The sequence below is a fragment of the Myotis nattereri genome (assembly GCF_964212035.1).
Source record: "Myotis nattereri genome assembly, chromosome: X".
NCBI classification, from domain to species: domain Eukaryota; kingdom Metazoa; phylum Chordata; class Mammalia; order Chiroptera; family Vespertilionidae; genus Myotis; species Myotis nattereri.
Window position 1 is genome coordinate 7,689,839 of NC_138078.1, and position 27,407 is coordinate 7,717,245.

Sequence of the window (27,407 nt, forward strand, 5' to 3'; positions counted from 1 at the left end):
GGTTACAGATGATTAAGGCAGTAGTAGGCGAGCTGCTAGGAAAATGGGCTAATCCTATATCATAAAAGGCTAATACGCAAATCGACTGAACAGTGGAATGACCAGTTGCTATTACATGCACTGACCACCAGGGGGAAGACACTTAACGCAGGAGCGCCACTCAGCCAGAAGCCGGGCTGATGGCTAGCGAGCGCACTAAGGATGTCCAACATCCCCCAAGGGCTCCCAGACTGCGAGTGTGCAGGCCTAGCTGAGGGACCCCTCCCCCAAGTGCACAAATTTCATGCACCAGGCCTCTAGTATAGAATATTTCCTCAAATCCATTGCATTCTACAATGCCAGGGTCACAGGGCCAGAGTCAATCAGATTGCCTCTCCATCAGTCACTTGCACAGTGAAAACAGTTTTTATCCCTACTTTTCAAAATTCATCTTTTCAGGATCTTTTGCAAAATTGTCTCTTCAATCTTCTTTATTAGAATGATGCAAAGCAGTCAGATTGGCTTCATCAACACACAAGATAGTGGGTAAGTGAATCACTCAAGGGAATGAATAGACATAGGAAAGAAACTTGGTAACCTTGGAAGGGAAGTTCCTAAGACTCCTAAAATATCAGAAACTTTACTTAAAAAGCAGGGCTTTAACACAAAAGGACTATAAAATGCATCATATGTTTCTCTGAGTTCAAAATGGGGGTGACTTCTAAAGGGCTCTCTGTGAGTATGTGCACATCGATGCTTATGCTCCTAAAGGGCTGATCTATTTTCACTTACACTAAAAACAAATCAGTTGTATAAAGAAAGTTAAGAGACAAGGAAGATGTGTTGTCTCCAGATTCAAATTTCTAGGGGTAAACAATAGGGACATAGATGATTTTTGAAGATGAGAAATCAGTATTGATAAAATCTTAAAATAAACCCATAGAAATAACAGAAGTTAATAAAGGGGGTTGATAAACTTATGGCATAGTTTTTCTGCCCATAGAAGGAAAAAAGAATTCAAGATACACTGGAGATTCAAGCATCTTCCTGCAAAGTAGTAGAAAGTACAAGTTAAGAAAAATTAAAGATTTAAATACTCACCTAAGGATATGTTTCCATTGATTTTCAGAGAGTGGAAGAGAGAGGGAAAGACAGAGAGAAACATCGACGTGAGAGAAACATATCAATTTGTTGCCTCCTGTACGAGCCCTGACCAGGGCCCTGGTCTGGGAGGTGCCTGCAACTGCAGGCACATGCCCTTGACCAGAAATGAACCTGGGACCCTTTGGTCCGCAGGCTGACGCTCTATCCACTGAGCCAAACCGAATAGGGCTGTGGTCAGTAAACTGTGGCTCGCAAGCCACATGCAGCTCTTTGGCCCCTTGAGTGTGACTCTTCCACAAAATACCACGTGCGGCGTGCACGTACAGTGCAATTGAAACTTAGTGGCCCATGCGCAGAAGTCGGTTTTCGGCCTGGGCGAGTCTATTTTGAAGAAGTACTGTTGAGATTTGGCTCTGTTGACTAATGAGTTTGCCGATCACTGGGCTAGGGCAATTAAACATTTTTAATATTTACCTTGTTCTCCACCTGGACACTGTCACCTTCCCCCAGCACTGCTGTGTGATGAGGTTCTATTTTTTGTTGTGCGTCATCAGGCCCTACAAAAAAAGGTGACCCACTAAATATAATACTCATCATAGTACATTTATCATATGGATACAAATCTGGTTAACTACATAGTTAACCAAAATTAATTTAACTTCAGAAATAACAGGCTTAGGACTCTTCTTAAATCTCTTGGTTGATTAAATGCACATTATTAAAGTCTGAAACTGGCTGGTTTCCATTGTAGAAAAGAATAAGGAGGTGAATCTTGCAGTATGCTTCCATTTACACCTTTTATGTAATCAATTAATAAGCAAAGTCCTTGCCATTACATGATAAGAAAAGTATTTCCTTGAGTAAGTTATAAGCCTCATAAGAATTAAGCATATTTAGGGAAATGAGTAAATGCTATCATCAATAAGTATTTATTGAGCACCTACAATTTCTAGTACTGAGAAAATACAAATAAATGCCAAGCAAATTCCTTGTATACAAATAATTCAAAATGTCACTGGCAGAAACAAAATAATATTAACAAAATAATAAACAATTCAATTGAAATATAAGTTGGATAGCTAGTGAACTATGAACAAGGCCCAGTGCTAAATGCTGGGGAGGGGGGAGGGGGGGAATCTTCAAGATGGATACATTTCTATCCCTTCTATACTAAGACTCACAGATGAAATAATACAAATGAAATTATGTCTTAAAGGTAACAATAAAGTGATAAGCAAATTTCAATGAGAGAACAGAGAATGCAGGGGTTAATTCAGGTCTAGAGACCTTAGGCATTTGTTGTGGAGGAGTTATGACTAGAACAGAGCTCTACAATACTAGAGGAACCACACAAAAGGCAAAGTTAGGGTGAAGGGCATTCTAGATAAGAGGACAGACTGTGCAAAGGTAAGGCACTGGGAATGTGCAGGGCATCTCTGGGAGAACAGTGAATCTTCTACAATTGCTGGAACATTCTTCTGGGAAGAATGATGAAAAAGTAGACTAGAAAAGTAGATGAAAAAAAGTAGATGGAAAAGTAGATCAAAGTGAGACCTGAGGGCCATGCTAATCCACATAGAATGGAGGGCCTTTGATGAAAGTGTGTGTGTATGTGTCTCTGTGTGTCTGTGTGTGTGTCTGTGTGTGTATGAGAGAGAGAGAGAGAGAGAGAGAGAGAGAGAGAGAGAGAGAGAGAGAGAGAAGGGAAAGAGAGAGAGGGAGAGGGAGAGGGAGAGAGAGGAGAGAGTTAGATCTGCATCTTGGAGAAATAACTTGGAACAGAGCATAGAATAAGTTGGAGGGGGTAAGACTGAAGTTAGGATAACCTATTGGGAGTTTATTGTAACACTCTAAGTGAAAATGAATTATGGTCTGAACTGAGAGAGTGGATACACAAAAATAGGTGTGGATTTGAGAGGTAGAATTGAGAAATAATCTAAAGGATTTGGCAACAGTTGGGGAGAGAAGAATCTAATATGATTCTCACTAGGAGCAGAATAATGTAGTGACCTGAAGATTACAACAGTGGTTCGTCAAGAGAAAGCTAGAGAATGAAGATGCTAAAGCAGGATAGAATAGCCATGGGAACAGACAACAGAAAGAAAATTCTAAGTAGGGTAAGAAGCTCAGAAAGATGTCTAGGCAGATACACCTATAGGACAATAATAATCAATAAGGAAGTGCCTATTGAAATAAAAATAATTGCTGAAGGAGTTATATGAACAAAAACATAATTTTTGAATTTTGTGAATATTGCTTGGAGTCCAAATATAGCTATATTTTCTAGAGAAATCCTCCAATTTGCCGATAATCTATATGATGCAACAGGGTTCATTCTGACGTGCACGAACATGAAATAGGATTCTAATAGGGAAGGAGTTCTCAACCCAGAGTTAATGTGTTCCCAAGGGGTCTGTGGATAGAATTCAGAGCAATCACAAACTAGGATGGGAGATAAATTACATCTTTATTTTCACTAACACCTAACTGAAATGTGGTCTTTCTTTCAATTATGAATATAGCCAACAAAGCACGGTAGTATTAACTGGACCAATGATTTTGTCTCCAGTAGAAACCACAGATGTTTTCGTATCACATTACAGTGTTACAGATATCTCAAAATACACTTTATGCTAATCACTAATTAGAATTCAGAGTATACTGGCTGCTGGATCATGTTATTTCAAATGCCGTTAGAGACGCAGACATATAACTACATCACAAACTTGTTCTTTTAACGTTTTAATGACTTTAATGAGTTAAAAAATACATCGTTCAGAGGTGGGGCCTTGGCAAATGTCAAAAGGGTCCATGACACAAAAAAAGATCAAGAACTTCTGTCCCAGAGGCAGGGGTGTGCTAATCAACTAGTTTTGCCTCTGAGGTTTGGGGTGGGGGGAGGGGTAAGAGACCAACCAAAGGATTTGTATGCATGCATATAAGCATAACCAATGGACACAGACAGTATAGGGGGGTGACGGCATGTGCTGGGGGGTGGGAGTGGCTGGGGAGAGGTCAATGGGGGGGAAGGAGACATGTAATATTTTAAACAATAAAGAATTTAAATTTTAAAAAATAAAACTAGTTTTTGAAGACAAGAGGGAGAACAAATCTGATTTGCAGCTTGTGCCAATTTATGTGATGTAAATGCTCCCACTGTGGCCAATTTCAAGCTACCAATGTGAGGTCAGGGAAGAGGTGCAAAACCAGCTCTTGAAAGCTGGCAGGAGCCAGCCCCAGCATACCACTAAAGGCTTTTTCCTCCATCCAAGATTTAGGCCAACAAATGCCATGGAAGTGAATGATAGAACTCTGTTGATTTTTCCACTCATGCAAGGATTTGACAATAAAAGAGAGTTCTGGGAATCTAAGAATAATCTCATTTAAAGTCAGGTAATATTTTTTTTTATTGCTTAAAGTATTACAAAGGGTATTACATATGTGTCCTTTTTTTTTTTTCCCCTGCTCTTGACACTCCCCTGGCCTCCCCTACCCCCCAGTGTCTTATGTCCATTGGTTATGCTTATATGCATGCATACAAGTCCTTCGGTTGATCTCTTACCCCCCTACCTCCTGCCCCCCAACCCTGCCCGGCCTTCCCGCTGCAGTTTGACAATCTGTTAAAGAAGGAACTCTTACCATTTGCAAAGGCATGGATGGAACTGGAGAGCATTATGCTAAGTGAAATAAGCCAGTCAATGAAGGAAAAATACCACATGATCTCACTCATTCATGGATAATAGAGACCATTATAAACTTTTGAACAATAATAGATACAGAGGGTAATATTTTTAACTGTGATATAAAGCAGCATTTTATTAAGTGTGTTTTACTGAGATTTTCTGGGAGCAATGAATCATGTCTTTACCTTCAATTAATTCATACACGAAACCCATTACTCACATGGTCTACTCCTGGCCCCTAATTTCATCATGCAGGATGGTTCCTGATACATAGACTCAAATAATTGTACAGCCCCTTCCCTATATTTTAATGGAGTAAGCTGGCAAGAGACAGCTCTCAAAAAGAATGCTGGATTGGGCTTTCTCTGCACCTCCTACCAGGGGCTTGCTTGACTATGGTGTTCATTGGTCTGTGAGAAAATCTTTATTTAGAAACAAAGAACTCGTGTTTTCCTATGAGCTCTCATTCTAGCTTTATAAGAAATGCCATTTCTGCTTATTGTCCTTGCTGATCCAGGAGAGGAAGCACAGTGTTGATCCTGAAGAGCCCCTTTGAAATGCTCCCCTGGAAGGGAGACCTTTCTTACAGATACTGGAGTCGGGTTTCCAGGTTAATCATTCTAAGTGTACCTTACCTGCTGTATTCTCTTCTGAAATATTTAAAACAGGATCAAAGAAGGCAAAGACTGATTCTATCATCAGGTCATTTCTATGCTATTTAACCCATCTGGTTATCTCCTGAGAATGAAATAAGTCTCCAAGAAAATATATTTTATTGTTTCTGACTACTTTGAATGATAAATGGAGCCAAATCAGATAATAAATAGTTTCCATTGAGAAGCTTGGCCAAGAATGTTAAACCTAATAGTGCAGTTAAGGAAAATTTAACTGAAAACAACTGAATTATAAATATTTTTGTTTGCCCAAACAGTTATAAAAGGGCAAAATATTTTAAAACATATTTTAAAGTTAGTGCTACATCTATAGTATGTGATTAATTGCTGTGCAGCCTTCCCCTACACGCTAGCTTTCCCTTTTCTTTTACTTCTCTTTTTAAGAACTGCTGCCCCATTTACTCTAGTCCACATACTCTGGTACTTCCATCATAGACTTTGACATCATCAATTTTACACATACAGTTGTAGCCTTCTTATCTAATTCAATCAAGCTCATTAACTGAAAAAGACAAACTGTATTAAACATTTTATTTTAAATTAAAGTGTAATGGTGCCTTCATTTGGCAATTTTTTAGAAAGAAAGCCAAGGCAGGTCTGCTGATTGGATTGAAGCATGATCTTTCCTTGTACAGCACGTACATAATGAGCCACTGAAGTCCTTCTAGATTATTATAGTTTCCCCCAATCTTTTACTGTCACCTCTCTCATACTAATTCAAAACTTTTCTTTAGTCCATGTTTACATAGCATTTGACTTAGCTGTTTTAGAAAAACTAACTTTTCACATTATTTCATTAATTACATCTCATTTAATTAAACTGCATAATTGCAATTATTGGTGCAACTGGCATAAACAGATTTGAGAGCACTCATAACTGCCGAATTCACTTGGATTTGGCTGGAGGGAGTGGCCATGGGCAGATAGCTAAGGGAGCTGATCATCCTGGTGCTCAGGCAGCTCACTCAAGGTAATCACCATGGAATGAAGCACATTAGTTAGTCCAGTTCATTTTGGGTAAGTGGAGGTCAATTAGGAGGGCTTCTAGTGTGTTTCCTCACCTTTCTTGATATCCAGGAGTCGTGTCAAACTTCCTAATACTACCCAGAACCAGAAGCAAAGAATTGAGCGCAAACTAAGCATGAATAATTACTTAATTAAATAAGTTTGAAACATTTTACTACCCATAAGTCAGTTAGCTGTCAATTCAATATTCACAAATATTTTTTATTCCTAAATATATTTCCAAGCCCCAACAGTAAACTTGATAATGGTCCTTCTAGGGGACTGGAATCCAGGCTGATACACTGTCCCAAGCTTCAGGAATACAGGATCTAAACTTTTCTATCCTTTTGATCTCCGTGTTAATGTGTAATGCCATTTTCACTACAGCTACAAGGAAGGGGTTCAGTGCTAGTATCTGTGGGATCTACTGGTTTTCTGACCATGTAGTTCTTTTTATTCTTTTCCTTGGATTTTTAAAATCATATACTGCAAAGATTTCAGCTGAGAGCTGATCACAGGACTTTCTGCCTCAGTAAAAGATTGTGTCAAAGATACCTCTCTCCTGGACAATTTCTAAAGCTACTGTTTCATTGCCAGCTTAGAAGGTTTGAAAAAAACAATGTATCAAAAATTAAGATCACAGACAAGCATAAGACATCTCAAAAGCATACTTTTTAAAATAAAAAGTGTTAATTCTACTCAACTTATTTTATTTCTGTTAACTCCTTTTTTCTTCAGGGTGTCATTAGAAGACCATTCCATGGCTTCACCATACTCACCTTGAAGTTTAAACTGTTGGACTAACTTAGACATCCAGCATTTTCTACTGTTCAAAACTTCACCTGTCTATACTCTAAATCTTCTGATGTTCATCTTTTAAGTACTTCCTGCATCAATTAATATTTTAATAGTCCTCCTAAATCTCCATTTTATGGAACTGCCTCAGATTATTTTCTGAGCCCAAAGTGTTGTCTATTTAATGCAGCCCGATGCACAAAGTATATGTATTTATAATACCTATTTAAACAGAATAGAGGTGCTTGACATTTTGACAAGAATAATCACTTGCTTATCAGCTCCTACAATCTGTGGCTGACAGGTACCATCCTGGTTTTATAAGGAAGTTAAAATTGAGGCAAAGTCAGAAAGCATTTTCTGAATTCTCTCTATAGATTTTATAAATCAGTATACATTCAATAGCTATTTCTACTTTGTCATTTCTTTTTCTCTAGTGATTTGTTTTTGCCCTTTTGTTTTTCTCATTAACATCTCTGTTAGGAGGTCCACGGTAGGAAAGGAAGGAGATAATATTCAAATGAGGTAATCTGGCCACTCACTCATTGGCTAAAGCAGAGTCCCAAGAGGCCCATTTTAAGAGCTGGATTCTCTCCAAGGTCCAGTTTACTCTGGACAGATGCAAGTTCACTCCCATGCTATAGACTGTGACCCCATTTCCTGCCAGATGTGTTGCATTTGTGGCTCATGGTCATGAGAGGGACCAGGCCAGTGAGTAGAGATGACTCAGGAAAATATGCCTCACCTACAGAACAACAAATCGATGTGTAATTCATTCTCCCCCCCCTCCCCCCTTGAACTGTTGAGCTTTTTACCTATAAATTCTTAGACTAAAGGTCAGAAAACAAGGCTATAACTACTGATTAAAATGGGTTTGGGATTATTTGTTAATTTTTCTCCCCTTTCTCCTTACAACATTTTAACCAGAATCAAATGTTACTTTTGTAGTGCCCACTAAGAAAGTTTTTACATGTTTAAATGTAAAAGAGTAGTATTTCATGGTGTAACTTAATTTTTTCAATATGACCTTTTCTAATCTCTTTCCTTTTGATTCAAACTGGCCTCATCCAGCACCTGACTCACCTGCCTCCTTCCCCCTTTCACACTCACTCCCTTAATCATTGAGCCCTCAGGACAATAAGGTTCTGGTCAGCATCAGATAATCTAAAGAACCAAGCCTCAGGTCTGTAGCTCTCAGAAACAGAATCCCTTGGAGCAGTCAGGGGCTGTGCCCCACCCCCCATCCACACCACCCTTCACTGTCCATACAGGGTAGGAAAGGCGAGAGGGAAAGCTGGTTCTTTTATTTTAGGTCTTCCCAGAAGCAAAGCCTTTCATGCATATTTGAGTACAAGGCGTTTATTTGGGAGGCAGTCCTAGGAAACACCAGTCCAAGAAAGTTAGGAAAGGGAAGGCAGACAATGAAGGGTGTTATCAAACACACACCCACAGTGGGCTGCTTGAACATAATCCCACAGGAAGCTTTAGGAAAAGGCCTCACTCACAGGCTCAGAGTCATCCCACCTGACGAGTGAGGTAGCTCCCAGGAATGTCAATTCTCCAGCACTGGCTGGGGCTAGAACAGCCTTCCCAGGTTTCATAAAACGTCTCAAGCCAAGAGACATAAACATTACTGGCAGCAGGAAGTTGGTCAGTGGGCCCTGAGGAGCTAGGATGACACGCTAGATGGTATGGTCACTGCATTGTCATTGTACAAAGAATATGGGGTGGAGTGTAGGGAGTGAGTTTGAGGAATTCTTGGTTCTGGTCCTGGATCTAACCCTAGTAAGTTAAATAACTTTTTTTAGACTTCATTTTCTTCATCTATAAAATGAGAGTTGCTTGAGTCTTGAACATCCCTTCTAGACTAGACTCAACAAGCGACATACTAGTATATACAACCCTTAGAATAAGAGAAAACCACCTTCCACCTCATGGGAAATAGATTCCTGCTCCCCTGGGAGCCTGCTAGAACTCCATCCCTTTATCAGTATGGAGGTTGTCAAGATCTTAGCAAAGTGTCAACCCACGTAATCATGCCTGGACTTTATATCTGCACACAGGCCACAGTGAAATGGCTGATGTCATGACTGGTGTTTGTCTTCTCCTCCCTCTCTGAACATGCTGGAAGCTGAGTGGTGACCCACCCTGGGTGTACCGGGATATACTAGGATGTAAAGAGAGCTGATCCTGGACAGAAGGAAGTGTAGTATTCAATTACATAAAAAGGTTCATCCCATCTTTCCTACCTTTCCTCCCCTTCGGTAATTTAAATTATATTGCTATTGAACCCAAAGTAGCATACACATCACTTACCAATATATGCATTTCCAGAAATGGTATAAATGAAGCTTGTCCACCCTGAAAAAGGACCAGCAAAATTAAAAGGTTAGTGTCTACAATACCAAAAGGAACAAAGATATAACAATATTTAACAATATCTATATGAAATAAAAATATATAAATTTATATAACAGATATAAAAGATAAATTTGGAGATGAAATCCTTTATTTCCTTTTAGGCATATATTTAAAAATTTAAGTTCTGTGAACTGTTTAAAACCCACACTCACACATGGACACACACACATTCCTAAAACTAAATGATTTGGCCCCAAATGTTGTAGAGCCACCCAAATAGAGAGTGTACAATTTTCTTGGCAATATATATCTATATATCTATATGCCAACTGCTATATTAACAAACTGTTCCTTCCAGTTGTAACATCATGCTAATAACTGCAACACACCAATCTGGCTTATCTATAGTTCATTGTGCTTCTTTCTCTCCAGGAACCAAATGCTAGAAATATGCTTTCCTTTACTTAGTTGCACGTTAGTTTTCAGTGAACTCATTTCTTCTTATCTATCATAAAATAAAGTATGAGATCCAGGGATGCATAATCCATGGGGCCACAAATAGGTTTTAGACAGCCTGTGTGCTCCCTGGAACTGTCCCCACAATTTTTCTAGTGTGGAAACTTTTCTGTGAAGAGGGTACACAAGCACTCACCAAATTCCTACTGTGACCCATGGAGCCAAGGGCTCAGAACCATGAACCACCTGCCTTTGGACCTTTGAGTACCAGCACTGGATTTTCATGGACATTTATGTATTGTACTCATAGCCCAGAAGAGATCCTCTGGTACCACTGAGAGACATGAATCTATAAATGGCAAGCTCAAAATGGAATTAGGATGTCACTCCATGCCTTCAGTGGAAAAGGAAAAGAGCCGAGAGGGTCAAAGAGAGACAAAATGGGAGACATATCTGTAATACTGCCAATAATAAAAAAGGGAAGGGAAGGGAAGGGAAGAGAAGAGGGAAGGGAAGAGAAGAGGGAAGGGAAGAGAAGAGGGAAGGGAAGGGAAGGGAAGGGAAGGGAAGGGAAGGGAAGGGAAGGGAAGGGAAGGGAAGAACCTGGGAAGAGAAGGGAAGGGAAGGGCGGGGAAGAACCTGGGAAGTGAATACAGGGCAGAGTTCAAGGTGGAAGAGCAGGGCTCTAACTGAGTCCTCTAATAGAGGACACAGTTTTTTCTCTCTGACGTTTTATTAGAATAAGTTTTAAAGCCTCTGGAAGTAATACTATATGCTCATAGCTCACTCACACTTTTTCTCCCTTATTGACCTACTCGCTCAGTCTTCTAAGTTCAGTCTACCATCATTTAGTGAACATTTACCACTCATTGTGGGTAGAGATAGGAAGATGAATAAGGCACAGCCAAATTTTCAAGTCATGTAATTTCAGGGAGGGAGGTTCGTGGTAGATGTAAAAATACATGCTAACAATTTACAGCCCCAATTCCATGTGTCTTATCAGGATGGGCTGGCTCTACTAGAGGACTTCTCTCTCTGCTTTGTACTGATGCTAAGCTTCCCTAGTCCTATTTAGCCTGATTTATATTAAATTCTGAAACAAAACCCATTCCTTCCCTTCCTTAGCTGCTTTTTAAAATTTTCACCATGGAAAATTGTTTAAATTTCTTTTTCAAAGTATAAATATCTTATTGATTTTTCCATTATAAAAAGTAATACACATTAACTTGAAAATACAGGTGTGGACAAAAGTATGTTTATAATTGTGAATGAAATTCTTTTGAGTTAATAAAACTATTGTAATAATCTGCGTTTATTCTTCTGTATGAACAACTGTAAACCCTCTTTTGCCCATCCCTGTATTTTAATACCATGAAAGTATGGGATGTTATCGAAAAAAAAAAATCTTTCTGCAATCTTCATACTTATCCTGACATGAATATTGTTAGTATTTCTGTATTTGTACTTTAAGTTTCTTTTATCTTTTATACACTATATATTGTTTGCTTAAAAATGAGAATTAACTCAATAATCTGTTTGGATACATTTCCATGTAAAAATTTAGATAAATAACTCATCCCTGGGAAGGACTGAAAAGCATTCCATTGTAAGGACACATTGTAATTTATATAAGGTATTAAAAAGTAATGGTTTCTGAATTTGACAGAACCTCAAAGTTTTCACCTGCTAAACTAGATTTTTATTTGGGACTATTTTGATTGTTCTAATACCTGTCTCCTCTACCCACTTTGCTTCATTCCTACTTACCCTCCAAGCAGAAAACTAGTCTACACATAATTGCCTGGATCTGTTTTCTTTCCCTGTTTATTTTCTTACATGATCCAAAAGGACCAAATATTTGCTTAAAGGAATGGCCAAGTCAATCTATCAAGTACATTCACCTATTTTTGCCCTGTGAAAAAGTCTCCTATTAGGATATAGAATCCAACTTCATTAGTAATAACATAATTCATGCTATTAGTTGGAAGACACAGGGTTAGAGGGAATGGTATAGGAACAGGGGCGATTTCCTCCCCCGCCCCCTTCTTTTTAACATGTCCTTCTGCCCTTGCTTCTGTTAAACTTAGATTAATTCCATCAAGCATTGTTTCTTAAAACTACAGCAAAGTAAGAGCCAAATTGTTTAAGAACCACCACATTTTATTAGATTTCCTTCTCTGCCTTGCATCAGCAAAGAGTTATCTTGTGAGATTTTCAAATTCTTCTTCACTTTCTTCCCCAACCTCTCCTCCCACTTTTATGTCCTGCACTAGGAATGATACCATCCCCACATTTTTATTGTGCTGTCAGAGGTCACTGGCCCTACAGTTTCCTGTCTTCTACAAATGTCCTCTCCAAGCTACTGGCTCTTTGCAGCTGGGAAACTCTTCCCTTTCCTCAGGCAATAAGAAAGAAAATGAGCTGGGATGGAGGTCACATTTTACCTCTGGCCCTGTAGGACAGTTTAATCAGTAACATATTTAAGTCAGAACTCCCTTAGTCAAACATAAAAAATGCAAAACTTTGCTTTTAAATATGTAAATCATTTTCTGTGGCATTTGCTCTCATTTCCATGGAGGTTCCCAATTCTTGCAAAGGTCCCTAGTGAGAGCTTTACTTGGCCTACATTCCTTGGCTTAATCCAGCTCATTTTCCTTCTGCCTCTCAGTTTTAGAGTTCATTAGTTCATTGAATTTTACAACTACTCCTTATACATACATGCGTTTTAGTAAAACAATAACAAAATAACCCCCAAAATGTGTATATTTACATGCATATATATGTCAGTGTACAAAAGTAAGTGTGGATACATCTGTGATTTCCCCTAGTTGTGGGATATATAGAGAAGGTACCGCTATGGGCTGATAAGGGAGGAAAAGGGAATGTGGGGACTCAAACTCAAAACAAAAAGAAAAAATTAAAGTATGTATGCTACCACACTTATTGTCATAAAAATTATGTATAAGGGTAGGCATATGTTATGACTTAATTTGTTTTTGTTTGTTAATAAGCAGAATGGAAAAAAAAAAGAAGAAAATAATGAGTCTGAGGTTGATGTCTAATAACCTCAGGTGTAACCATTCTTTTAAGTGTTCTTTTTTTTTAATCTTTATTGTTGAAAGTATTATAGATGTCCTCCCTTTTTTCCCACTTGCCCTTTCCACCCATTTCCCTTCCCATCTCAGGCCTTCAATACCCTATTGTCTGTGTTCAAGGGCACTGCATATATGTGTGTAAATTCTTTGGTTAATCTCTTCCCACACCCCGCTCCTTCCCTCTTCCCTCTGAGATCCAGTAGTCTGTTCCATGTTTCCAGGTCTCTGGTTCTATTTATTTTTTAAATAAAATTGGCCTTAAATTCCTGGGAGTTTTCTAATTACTAGTATTCTTTGTATTTAAATGTCAACATAAAGGTAAGTATTCCATAGCAATATTTTTTCAAGAAATGTGTATATCTCAAAGATGTGTGTACCTCAATCAAAGATGTGTATCTCAATTAAAGATGTGCTTGCTCATAAGTAAGAAGGTCTGAATTTGCCTCCAGGAACACTGCAAATCAATAGTAGCCAGGAAGTCAGGAGACATGCGTAAAAACCCTTCCTTGTCCAGTAAGCCTTTACGTGGCCTTGATACCTGGCTAATTGTTAGGTCTTGGTGTTCATACCTGTAAAATGAGGGAAGTGGCCCAGAGGGTCCTGCCCTAATATTCTATGATTTTCATAACTTGAAAGGACCCATCAATATTGGCTAGTTTACACATAATTTAACATAGACTAAATTCATAGACCTTTGTGCTGAGGTTCAGAATCAAGAACATTCCAGAGCAAGTACCCTCCCTCCTTTTTTCCTGAAACGATCACTAAACCCCAGAACCCATCATACCTTTAGGAACAGGCTGGGAATGCTTTGCTCCTTGGTCCAATTTGAAGTCCAAATATAAGGTTGGTGTGCGAGTGTAAATCTTGGACTGAAAAGAAAGGGGAAACCATCAGCATCTTTCCAAGAATAGGGTTCTTCTTTACTTCAACTGGGCCCTTCTGGACGGGCCTGGGGCCTGAATCCATTATATGTACAATTCCTCCTTTGTAAGGTGCAGTTAAAGCAGGGTAGGGGGTAGGGGTGGATGGTTTGCCATTACAGCTCCCTCTTAAGGGTCTTGGTCTAAGAGTTAGCCTTCCTGGCTTTACAATATGGTTGACAAGCTATTTCAGGATGGCAGCTATCTCCCAACAGCCATTTCTCAAATATGGTCAGATGTTAATCATTTACTGGCCAGTAGTTGCTCCAAATTTCCACTTGATATCTCTCATCCAACTATATATTTCTTCCCTTGGTCTCAATAAAGCTATGTGTATTTTGAAATTTAAAAAAGGGACCTGTAAGCATTTTTTACTTGTTCTAACTTGGACCTACTGAAAAAAAAGAGTGGTCTACTATTGCTGGCTTGAAAAAGCCGTGACTTCAAATGTAAGAAAGGCAAACTTCTACAGGATTTCCCATTGTACACAGTGGCTTTAATTCTGGCAACAGTTAAATAGAGCTTGTAATTCAATATGATACCATTCTGAATCACTGGCATAGACCAAAAATCCAAGGGATTATCACTGTTGCCATAAATTTGATGATGCCTCGTTGTTTATCATAAAGCCCAATTGCTAGTTTTTTGAACTTAAAATACAAACAAAAAAATGAAAAAGCACATAATGACATATTTGGCAAGGATATAGAGTAATCAACTTTTATACACTACTGGTGGGACTGTACCTTGGTATAAAACTTTAGAAAACTGCTTGGCAGTATGTAATACAGGTGAATATGTACATAATCTGTGACCCAGCACTCCAACTCAAAAGTGTATCCACAAGAGAAATGTTCACCTAAAGACATGTACACAAATCTTGATAGTGACATTTTTAGTAACAGACAACAACTAGAAATAATCCAAATGTCTTTAATGATAAAATAAATAATGAATTATAATATACAATGGAATACTACATAGCAAGAAGGATGAATGAACCCAACCACAAATAACAAGTCAGATAAATCTCACAAGCATAATGCTAAGCGCATGAAGGCAAACACAAAAGATAATAAACCATATTTTTCCATTTCCATGAAGTTCAAAACAAAGCAAAACTAGCTCTGACCAGTGAGGCTCAGTAGGTTGGAGTGTCATCCCATGCACCAAAAGGTTATGGGTTCAATTTCAGTCAGGGCACACACCTAGGTTGTGGGTTTGATCCCCTATCAGGGCGCTTATGGGAGGCAGCTGATCGATGTTTCTCTCTCTCTCACCCCCTCCCTCCTTCCCTCCCTCTTTACCTCCCTTCCTTAAACAAATCAGTAAACTGTCCTCAGGTGAGGATTTTAAAAAGCAAAACTAGTCTATGTTGCTAAAAGTCAAAAAAGTGGTTAACTTGGGAAGTTTGGTAACTGGATCAGGTTTAAAAAGGGGCTTCTGGGGCATGATAATGTTCTGTTACTATTATTTTTATTTTTAACTTTTTTTGTAAAATTTATTTTTATGAAGTTGCAACTTAAGTACAGTGAAATGCACAAATCTGAAATATACAGCTTTTATTTTTTTTTTTGCTACGTTTTTGGTTTTTTTTTTGCCTATATACCTATATCAGGCCAAAGAAAACTATCAAACCAGAAGGCTTCCTCATGTCCCTTCTGAGTAATTACTCCCAAAATTAAATTTTGCAAATTAAAAAAGTACAACTTTTGAAAAATATGATTGATAGACAATAAATGGGCTATCTCACAGTGTACAATTGGATACATTTTGATCTATATAGGCCTCTGAAAACATCAATCAAGAGAGTAAGCATATCCCATCACTCTCAGAAGTTTTCTCATGCCTCTTTGTAATCCCTCCATCTCATGCTCCTTAATCCCCCAGCAACCATTGCCTGTACTTTACTGCATTTTATATAAATGGAATCATATACATGTAATTTTTGGTCTTGCTTAATTTACTCAGTAATTATGTTCTGTTTCTTGACCTGGTTTTTTATTTCATGACTGTGTTCACTTGATGAAAATGCTCTGAGCTGTACACTTGATTTGTATACTTATTTGTGTATAAATATTATTGTCGAAAGTATTACATAGGTTCCCCTTTTCCCCCCATTAACCTCTTCCAGCCCACTCTCATCCTCCCCAGGCCCTCACCAACCCACTGTCTGCGTACACGGGTTTTGCATATATGCATACAAGTTCATTGGTTGATCTCTTCCCGCCCACCCTCCCCTGCCTTCCCTCTGAGGTTCAAGAGTCTGTTCATGTCTCTAGGTCTATACATTATCCTATATAATAAAGCCATGCCCTGACCAGTTTGGCTCAGTGGATAGAGAATCGGCCTGCAGACTGAAAGGTCCCAGGTTCGATTCTGGTCAAGGGCATGTACCTTAGTTGCGGGCACATCCCTGCTAGGAGGTGTGTAGGAGGCAGATGATTAATGTTTCTCTCTCATCGATGGTTCTAACTATCTCTCTCCCTTCCTCTCTGTAAAAAATCAATAAAATGTATTTTTTTAAAATAAATAAATAAATAAATAAATAAATAAATAAATAAATAAAGCCTAATATGTTAAGTGTCCAACCGTTCAACCGTTCAACCAGTTGCTATGACGTGCACTGACCACCAGGGGGCAGACACTGTGACCACAAGGTTAGATGGCTGCTGGGGTCCAGCCAATTGGGACTGGGCAAGACAAGCTGGACAAGCCCTGGAGTCCTCCTGCGGTCCCTCTCCAGCTTGCCAACTTCCCGCGGTCCCTCCCTGGACGGCCCGCTCTGATCTGCCCCGATTGCCCCCCATTGGGACTGGGCTAGACAAGGTAGACATACCCTGGAGCCCTTTTGCAGTCCCTCCCTGGCCCTGATTGTGCACCAGTGGGGTCCCTCGGCCTGGCCTGCACCCTCTTACAATCTGGGACCCCTTGGGGGATTTCGGAGAGCCAGTTTCAGCTGGATCCCCACAGGTCAGGCTGAGAACCCCACCAGTGCACCAATCTGTGCACTGGGCCTCTTCTATTTCAATAAAAGCTTATAGTTATTAAAAACATGAATGTGTAAATACTCCAAAATAGCAAATCCAGGGCTCAGAATTATTTTCTCCTTCATAAAGGCATCATTTGCAGAGAATAATTATGTAAATTCCACAAGAACATGGACATTATGGCCTTTTCACCCAAGGCAAACCCACTGTTCCTGTTACATAGTAGGTGTCTGATAAATATTTATTGAATGATGTTTCCTAATGGAAAATCTCATGTATAATAATACTAGTAAATTTATGTACAGTATACATAGGATACTCATCAATGTTTTTCACCTACAAACAACTTATATGCATATATGCATGTAGCAAAATGCCTTTTTCAGGAAGGGTGATTTGGTATGATTAAAGTGTACATTTTTATATTAAATTGTATTCTAGAGAATTATAAATAATTCTAGCAGAAATTTATTCCCTTTCCTATGAATGTTTCATGCACTGAAGCTTTGGGTTTTAAATGGTCTGGTAGGTGGTTTTACATGGCTTAGAAGGTCAAGATGCATCAATATAGCTTCAAAGACAGGAAAGCAAATTCCCTTGTGTATACATAAATGAAACCAGAAAGACCTGTGACATCAAGTGCAGCCTGAGGCCAAAGATTCACAATCAATCTGAAGAGCTTGAAACATACATAACACAAGGGCAGCACCAGCAAGATGTAGGAGCTGATTCTCTAGAATCATTAGGTGTGTAAGGCACCATATGGAAAGAATCTGGTTTTGTCTAATGAAGACTTCCCAAATTACCTCTAAGAAGATCAAGGGTAAATGTCACATAATATCAGATGACTCCTCTATATGAGCAATATTTTGTTCTCTTCCAGAAAAAGAACCCCTGTTTGGTTTAAAGGTCATCTCACATAGCAAAATTTTCACTGATACAATGCGTAGGGCAGGAGAAACAAAGGAAAAAATAAATGAATGGGACTACATCAAAATAAAAAGCTTCTGCACAGCAAAAGAAACCAGCATCAAAATGAAAAGGGAACCCAATGTATGGGAAAACTTATTTGCTAATAAAATAGCTGATAAGGAGTTAATTTCCAAAATATATAAAGTACTCATACAACTCAACAAAAGGACAAACAATCCAATCAAAAATGGGCAGCGGACCTGTACAGACACTTCTCCAAAGTGGACATACAAATGTCCAAGACACATATGAAAAAATGCTCAATGTCACTAATAATCATAGAGTTGCAAATTAAAACAACAATGATATGCCACTCATACCTGCCAGAATGGCTACCATCAATAAATCAACAAACAAGTGCTGGGAGGATGTGGAGAAAAAGGAACCCTAGTACACTGCTGGTGGGAATGCAGCTTGGCACAGCCACTATGGAAAATACTGTGGAATTTCCTCAAAAAATTAAAAATAGAGCTGCCATTTGACCCAGTCATTCCCACTTCTGGGAATACATCCTAAGAAGCCAGAAATACCAATCAGAAAGAATGTATGCACCCCTATGTTCATAGCAACTCAATTTACAATAGCTAAGATCTGGAAACAGCCCGTCAGTGCATGAGTGGATAAAAAAGCTGTGGTACACTTACACCATGGAATACTATGCAAACTGTAAAAAAGAAGGATCTCTTACCCTTTGAGACAGCATGGAGGGACTTGGAAAGTATTATGCTAGGTGAAATAAGCCAGTCAGAGAAAGACAATATCACATGATATTATTTATATGTGGAACCAAATGAACAAAATAAACTGACAAACAAAATAGATCGAAAGACATGGAAGCATGTAACATAAGTGAGGGAGGGAAGAGATCAACCAAAGAACTTATATGTATATATGCATAACCCATGGACAATAGTGGGGTGAAGGCCTGGTGAGGGGTCAGGACTGGGGAAGGAGTGTCAATGGAAAAAAAAGAGGACATCTGTAATACTTTCAAAAACAAAGATAAATTTTTTAAAACTTAAAAAAACACATATATAAATGTCTTTCCCAACCTCTCCCTCAGTGGCAGATGCAGCATCCCTGCCTACAACAAAGAGATTAATCACAAAGAGGTTTTTAGTTTAATTTTTACTAATATTCTCCCAGAATGTAGTCATAAAAATGATCTTGACCAGGAAACCAAGTCTTTGATGCTAGGATTACTTTTCCTGCTGACTAGCAAAACACTTTTCTTCTTCTGGGCTTAGTTCACTCATCTGAAAATCTCATCTTGAGACTCACTGATGTTAAAGTCTATCTCTGATTCTAAAATTCTGAATCAGAAAATTAATGTTTTCCTCCACATTTTCATTTTTAAAATTCCCTTCTGACTTCTCAGACTAGAGCTGTAGAAAGGTGAGATGTGGCTGGGGTGAGGAGGGCAACTAGGCCTATAGGGAGTAAGAAGGGAACCGCTGATCAATTCATTCTATTCTTGCCCTCAAACTCAGTCATCAATCTTGCTGTCTGGGCTAGCTTTTACTTTTCTTTCTGACTCTAATTTCTCAACCTTATCTGTGTTGTCCAAAAAAATAGTAACTTATCTCTCTAAGACTGCAACTACATAGATACATGTGTGTGTGCACAAAACACACATAATTCTGTACTTATTTATTCATTCATAAATTTTAATCAGAAACCAATTAGAGACATTACAACATTATAAAGCCACAAATATACTCTATTGTCTTTCAGCATGAAAAAGACTAAAGGGAAACTTTTAATTTATTTTGACGGTGTTTTCCACCACCTTACTAACCTAAAATAGAATTCTGATTCTAATACCCTTTTTATATTGAAAATCAGATTATTGAACACAATATAACACAGGTCTTGAATAATCAACTACCCCAAACCTAAAAGTACATTATTCTATTTCAATTAATCAATAATGTGATAAAATTCTCAAACACACATAGTTTTTGAAAAGCAGGTAGATTTTGCTTTTGTTTGTTTTTTAGTTTTTAATCTTCCATGGTAACTCTGTTGAAATAGCAAATATAAATTATATTTGTTTAACTCAAGGATAATAACATCAGCTTCAAATACAGTTTAAGCAAGCCTGGATTTAATTTTTCTATTACACACCGCTGATTTGCAAAAATAAAGAAATATCACCAATAGGCACACTCTTTTCTGTGTTCTGTTTTGTTTATTTTTATGTATAGTATTAAACTATCAATAAACCTTCATAATACAATGAGAATTTAATTAAATTATTCTTTTTTGGTAAAAACTTAGCTATATATCTATTTCCATAGGATTAAAATAAATTGGTCCAGTCTAACCTAAATTAAAACATTCCTCTACAGATGTTTCAGCATGAACAAAACAAATCTCTGAAATGTTCCTCTTCCCTTTCTCTATTTTGGTCCTAATAGTGCTGGCACAGGTACCAAATCCAAAGCTATTCCTCTTTTGTCTTTCTTCTCATTTCATAATTCTCTGTTAAAAGTATTTAGAAAACTTATCTTTAAATGAGTTAGTCTGTATGTGAAAAGCCTATTGGATTAAAATCTTAAAGTTCAAATATCAAGTAGGCAAAGCTTCTAGAAGGTGAATAACTCTTCATAAGAGGTTAGGGGTAAATTTTGGCTAACCAACAGCAGGAGTACTACCAAATCCATACAAATCTTATCTCTCGTTCTCTATAAATATGTCAGAATTAAACCTTTAATGGGCCAAAGACACCACTCCAATAATGACCACTAAACAACCAAGACCAAACAGGGTCTACAAAACCACTTCCTCCCGAACCCCAACTACCTTCATCTTATATCCTTCAAAGGCTCCCCCTGGCTTTTGGTATGATACCCCTGTCAAGCTGACTTCCTTCCTGTTTTTATCTGTAAATGTGACCTTAATTAGGAGGTTAAATCACTTCCACATGGAAGGCATCTGGCTTGCAAACGTCTTCCCAGAGTGTGCTACAGTTGATTGCTTATGTGTGAGAGTAGCAAAGGAAATCTTTCATTTTGCCACAGCTCCTTTCACAATTAACTGCCACCCATTCATCCCTGAATGCTGCTAATTTAGCCACCATGCTGGTCTTCCTTCCCTAAAAGCAAGTGGCAGCAATGTGTTACATATCAGAGTTGTAATAAATGCTTTTACATTTCTTTTTGGGAACAATTTCAAAGACCCTTTATGATGTAATGATTTTTCAGAAAATGCGCTCAAATTCTCAATCTTACTATATGTTACTTAAGCAAATTATTCTAAGTAACTATACTAACAAGCGTGAAGCTCCAATATCCAATAAGAAAAAGAAATAGTGTTTCTGCCTATTCCTGACTGCTCACCCTCATGTTGACTGGCGCCCTTAATGTTGAATGTTGTTTTAAGTTGTTTTTTTTTCCTTTTGCATGGTTGCTAACTTTTGATGAATATCTTTACAGATAAATCTTTGACCACATTTCTATTTTTTTTCTTCACTGTGAAATTTGGAGTCTAAAACTGTAGACATTTTAAGGGCTCTTGATATATCTGTGGGTTTCTGACTAAATGCAATGTGGCCAAAAGCAAACTGGTCAACATGATCATGTGCATAAACAGCAATTTTGCTGAACATGTCTACTAGTAGTCATTGGTTTTTCTAGACTTGATAATTTTGCTCACCACAAGGCAGTTTTCAACTCAGTATGTGCTCTACAAATTTTCTCTCGTATAACTCCCTATCGTTAGCAAGTTAACTAATTCCAACAATTCCCCTGTTGTTGCCCATTTAGATTTTTTCCAATATATCTTTGCCACAAACATCTAAAGCAGTGGTTCTCAACCTCGGCTGCACATTAGAATCACCTGGGAATATTTTTAAAATCCTGATTTCTGGGCTTCATCCTCCGGAAATTCTGTTTTTTTTGTTATGGGGTGGGGCCAGAAAGAAACAGAATTTCCGGAGGATGAGGCCCAGAAATCAGGATTTTAAAAAGATTCCCAGGTGATTCTAATGTGCAGCCAAGGTTGAGAACCACTGATCTAAAGGAAGGGTTAATTGCTGAAATAAAAGGTAAAGAAAAAGAAAAACATACCTGAGAATCTGAAAAAAAATTGGGCAAAAAGAAAAAAATACGGAAAAAGCTTAACCTGAAAAAAAAGTTTAAAGGCACCAATTCCATAGTACAAATAGCAATGCTTGAACAACCATTGTCTAGCAGTATTTGTTTTTGAACAAAAATTCATTTTAGTAAATTGATATACTAACTGACTTGCTTTCATCTAAATTGTTTTTTGTCAAATCACTTAGTAACTATCTGTAAATAGTACCTATTTCATCAAAATGTTGACCATCTAATATTTTTAATCTTATCTAATTTAAGAAGCAGAAGTTGATTATCTCCTTACTCTTTTAATTTGACTATCAGTTTAGGTGACAATACTAATTTTAATTTTCCAAATACTATTAAACATTATTAATATAAAACAATATCTAAATATATATAGGGCTTAGTACCTAACAGGTACAATTCTAGGTGCTTCATGTATATTAGACTACTTGTGTTTCCCTTTTTATAAACTATCTTCTCATCAACCTATTTAAGTTTTTATTCATTATTAATTAGTTCCCTCATTTGAGAAATACTGATAGAGAGCCTGTAGTGCGCTGGTCATTGAATATGTATATTGGTGAATAAAACATCTGGTCAGACTTTGTGGCGTTTACTTTCTAGTGAGGTAGACAATTTAACAAAATAAATATAAAATTTTACAGACTGTAAAAGAAATAGAGTACAGAGAGAGGAAATAAATGGGGAATAGAAGGCCTCAAATGAGAAGAGGTGGGGGTAAGAGGTTTCTGGGCAGAGAAAGGAGCACAGCAGGTACAAAGGCCTGGAGGCAATACAGAGCTTGGAGGAATCAGGAACTGAGTGGAGAACAATATGTACTCATAAAGAAGTTGCTGGAGAGAATGGCATGCGATGAGTTCAAAGAGTTAGAAAAAACTCACTCAGGTGTAAGTCAGAGTAAGGTATTTAGGATTTCTTTAGAGTTCAATGACAACATGTTGACCCAAAATGTATCTTAAAAAGATGTCTTGAGCTACTATGTGGAGAACTGGAAGGGAGTAAGAATAGGAGAGGAGCCCCCTGAAGAGGCTGTTGCAGTGGGCCTGGCCAGGGTTGGACAGGGAGAGAGATAGATAGATTTAAAATCTATTTTGGAAATAGAAAGGTTTTGTTAATAGACTGGATGTGGGTTGGGGTGGAGAAGGACTAAGGATGACCACCGTGTTTTAAATTTGAGCAGCAAGTGATGGTGCCATTCATCCATTAAAATGGAGAACACCAAAAGGAAGACAAGTTTTCATTTGTTTGTTGTCAAGACAGGTGGGGGTAGGGGAAAACAAGGCTTCAACTTTTGCTATTTAAAATTTGACATGCCTGGGGACCATGCAAATGTCTGTCAAGTAGAGAGAGTACACAGAGCTCAGAGGTTAGACTTGTGTTGTGAATATAAATGTGGGAGTTACAAGACTATAAATGGCATATAAATCCATGGAATGACACTGCTGGTGGGAATGCAGACTGGTGCAGCCACTATGGAAAACAGTATGGAGTTTCCTCAAAAAATTAAATATGGAACTGCCATTTGACCCAGTGATCCCGCTTCTAAGAATATAGCCTAAGAAACCTGAAACACCAATCAGAAAGGATATATGCACCCCTATGTTCATAGCAGCACAAATTACAATAGCTAAGATCTGGAAACAGCCCAAGTGCCCATCGGTAGATGAGAGGATAACAAAGCTGTGGTACATTTACAACATGGGATACTATACAGCTATAAATACATGAGATGGATAAGGTCACCTAGGGAGATGATGTTCAATGACAGAGAAGAGGACTCAGGACTGAGATCCAGGGAACTTGAGCATTTTAGAGGTCTTGTAGAGGGAAAGGTACCTACCTAAGAAAAGAAACTGAGGATTAAGGAGCATCCAGAGACACAATAATGCATTATCTCAGAGGCCAAAGTGAGGAGGAGGGAGCATTCAACCCATGGAAAGGAAGAGTTATAGGGGGATAAAAAAGACCTCTGGGTTTGGCCACATGGAAGTCAGTGGTGACTCAGTGCACTGATGAGGGTGGAGACCAGGTTGAGAGTATTGGGGAAGTGGGGAAGTAGAGATAGTGTATGCAGACAAATCATCTGTGAAGTATGACTCTGAGAGGGAGTAGAGAATTTGGGGGCTGTGGGGTCAAGGGGTTGGGAGCTTCTCTTACCAATTTATATGAGATGTGTTTTTTAAGTAAAGTAAGGTTATCCTATCTAATAAAAGAGAAACATGATAATTGGTGTACAACCGCTACCCTTCCCATTGGCTAATCAGGGCAATATGCAAATTAACTGCCAGCCAAGATGGCGGCCGGCAGCCAGGCAGCTTAAACTGAACATGAGGCTTGCTTGCTTCAGTGACGGAGGACTCCAACATTCCCCGCCTGCCTTACCGGCCTCTGAGCGTGCAGTTTAAGAAACATTGTAACAAAAATAGAAGCTAAACAAAACCCCAGAAACCAGCTTTCAGAGAGCTGGGATCTCAGAGCTGGAGTTGATACAGAGTTTCAATTATAGAACCGAAACAAACCAGATACCTGCTTTCAGCAGCAGAAGCCTCAGAGCTGGAGCCAGGCTAAAGCTGGCCCAGAATAAAAATAAATAAATAAATAAAGGAGTAGTTGGGAGCTTCAGTCCCAGCCTGAAAACAGCCCTCAGCCCCTCACCCAGACTGGTCAGGCACCCCAGTAGGGACCCCCACCCTGAAGGGTGTGTGACCAGCTGCAAACAGCCATCATCCCCTCATCCAGGCTGGCCAGGCACCCCAGTGGGGACCCCCACCCTGATCCAGGACACCCTTCAGGGCAAACCAGCTGGCCCCCACCCATGCACCAGGCCTCTACCCTATATAGTAAAAGGGTAATATGCCTCCCAGCACCGGGATCAGCAGAGCCGCGAGGCCTCCTGGCACCGGGATCAGCATGACAGGGGGCAGCAACCAAACCCCCTGATCGCCCTGCAGCTCTGTGTGTGACAGGGGTGGGGCCACAACCTTCCTATCGGCCCTGTTCTGTTTGTAACAGGGGAAGGCGCCCCAACCCCCTGATCGGCCCTGCTCTGTGCCTGATAGGGGGGAGCTCCCAAACCCCCTGATCACCCTGCAGCTCTGTGTGTGACAGGATGCGGCGCCCCAACCCCTCCACCCCACGGGCCCTGCTCTGTGTGTGACGGGGTAGAGCCATAACCTCCCCATCAGCCCTGCCCTGAGTGTGAGAGTGGCAGCGCCCCAACCCTCTGATCGGCCCTGCTCTGTGCATGACAGGGGGAGCTCCCCAACCCCCTGATTGGCCCTGCTCTGTGCGTGACAGGGGGTGGCGCCACAACCTCCCCATCGACCCTGCCTTGAGTGTGACAGGGGGCGGTGCCCCAACCCCCCAATCGGCCCTACCCTGAGTGTGACTGAGGGTTGCATTGCAACTTCCCAATCCGCCCTGCTCTGTGCATGACAGGGGGCGGCGCCCCAACTCCCCAATCGGCCCTGCTCTGAGCCCGACCAGGGGCTGCACCTAGGGATTAGGCCTGCCCTCTGCCACCCGGGAGCAGGCCTAAGCCAGCAGGTCGTTATCTCCCAAGGGGTCCTAGACTGCGAGAGGGCACAGGCCGGGCTGAGGGACCCCCCCCTCCCCGATTGCACAATTTTTTGTGCACCGGGCCTCTAGTTAGTCTTTAATAATATCCGTTATAAAAATCTCCCACTTTGTTTTTAGCCTTTAATCGCATTGATGACAGTTCTAGTATGGGACAGATCTATCAATCTTTTCTTTCCAATGCTTTTAAACTTAGAAAGTCTTTCTGCATCCAAAGATGAAATTAAATATTTGCCTATATTTTTCTAGTTCAACATTTTAAGCATTTTATTCTTTGATCTATGCCATATCTATATTACTATGAGGTGTGAGATCATGAGCTAAACTGGTTTCTTTTTATAAATGGTCAACCAGTTGTCCCAGTTAACTCTTTTCCCCACTTGATGATAATATTCTTTATCATTATTATGTTTGCATATACACTTGGATCTATTTCAGGTAGGTTCTGTTTCTACCAACCACAAGGAAGAGCCTCAATGGAGAAAACTTCCCTAATTAGTTCAGGAACCCAAACTAACAGAGGAAGATGTACGCCATAAGGAATTCTTGTCATCATCTAGTACTTCTCCCACAGGGCTTCCCAATCTTCTTGTCTTCTCCCACCACTTTCCCATTCTCATAGTCTGCTGGGCTTTGCACTAGGGAGAAAACCAAACACAGAACATTTTCTCTACCACTTATACCTTTACACACTCAGGAAACTCACTACCACACCCCTTTGGCCCCTGTGTGAATAACCATACCTTCCTCTTTTTCCTGGGGATCTTAAGGCTTTGAGGAAATGAAAAGTTGATTTACCACATTATTTAAATCAAATTTGCAACTCTCACTGTTTAGAATAGGCTGATGGTCTTCAACAAAATGATGTCTTCTGTCCTCCATCCAAAGCACTCTGATTTCTGAATTCTTGGTTATTTTGAAGAATTCTGATAAGGAGTGGGAGATTAGTTTCCGTCCCCAGTGCCAAAGGTATCGTGGGAAGGATTAAAACCCTGTAATCATATTTTGACATATACATGAAGTGCTACATAAAGAGAAAACAAGAAACTCTTAGGCAAAATGCCAATGGCTCTGTATAGGGTGAGAGTTAGAGAGGGCCAGACAATATTTTTAACTTTTGTGAACAATAATGATTGTGAAAAATCTTGAGCATCAAACTGTGCAGCTAACCAAGAATTTTGGTCATGGCCAAAGTATCCTGCAGTCTATTCTCTACACCATCCTTTTCAAGCAGCACTTTAATCAACAGTAACACTCGCGTCCCTCTCCTTCTCACCTTTTGGTTTTTAGGGGAGTAGTAGTGAGGATAGGAAAGCTAAAGGGGAAGAGGATTTCACAGTCCTGAAATTTAACCACAGACATGTAAATTGTGAAACTGGACTTTGATTTCTTCACCCTTTGAGTCAGCATTCTTGAACAAAATTGGCTTACAAATGTTCTAATTTTTTGAAAATTAAAAACAGGGAAAGAGCATATGCTCATCTCTTATATGACCAATCCATCTATAATCCTAAAAAGGCTGAAAAGTACAATAAAACCACAAATGATCCCCGAATATGACAATAGGGAGCCTTCCTATCCCTTATCACCCATGCATGGGTAAGGTATTCCAAGGTGAGTCAGCAAATCTATTAACCAATGCTAGAATATTCTTCACCAGGCTTTATAACATTTTTAATTTCTATTAG

General features: G+C 39.2%; 1 protein-coding gene across 2 annotated transcripts in view; it reads right to left on the reverse strand.

Moving 5' to 3' along the window:
• PIR (pirin) overlaps window positions 1-27,407 on the reverse strand; it is a 79,220-nt gene that overhangs the window by 9,177 nt on the left and 42,636 nt on the right. For both annotated transcript variants that reach the window (XM_081114971.1, XM_081114972.1), the window contains 3 exons: window positions 13,940-14,024; window positions 9,557-9,601; window positions 1,558-1,640 (listed from right to left, as the gene is read on the reverse strand). In XM_081114971.1, coding sequence (XP_080971097.1) covers window positions 1,558-1,640; window positions 9,557-9,601; window positions 13,940-14,024 — 213 coding nt within the window. The remainder of the gene's footprint in view (window positions 1-1,557; window positions 1,641-9,556; window positions 9,602-13,939; window positions 14,025-27,407) is intronic.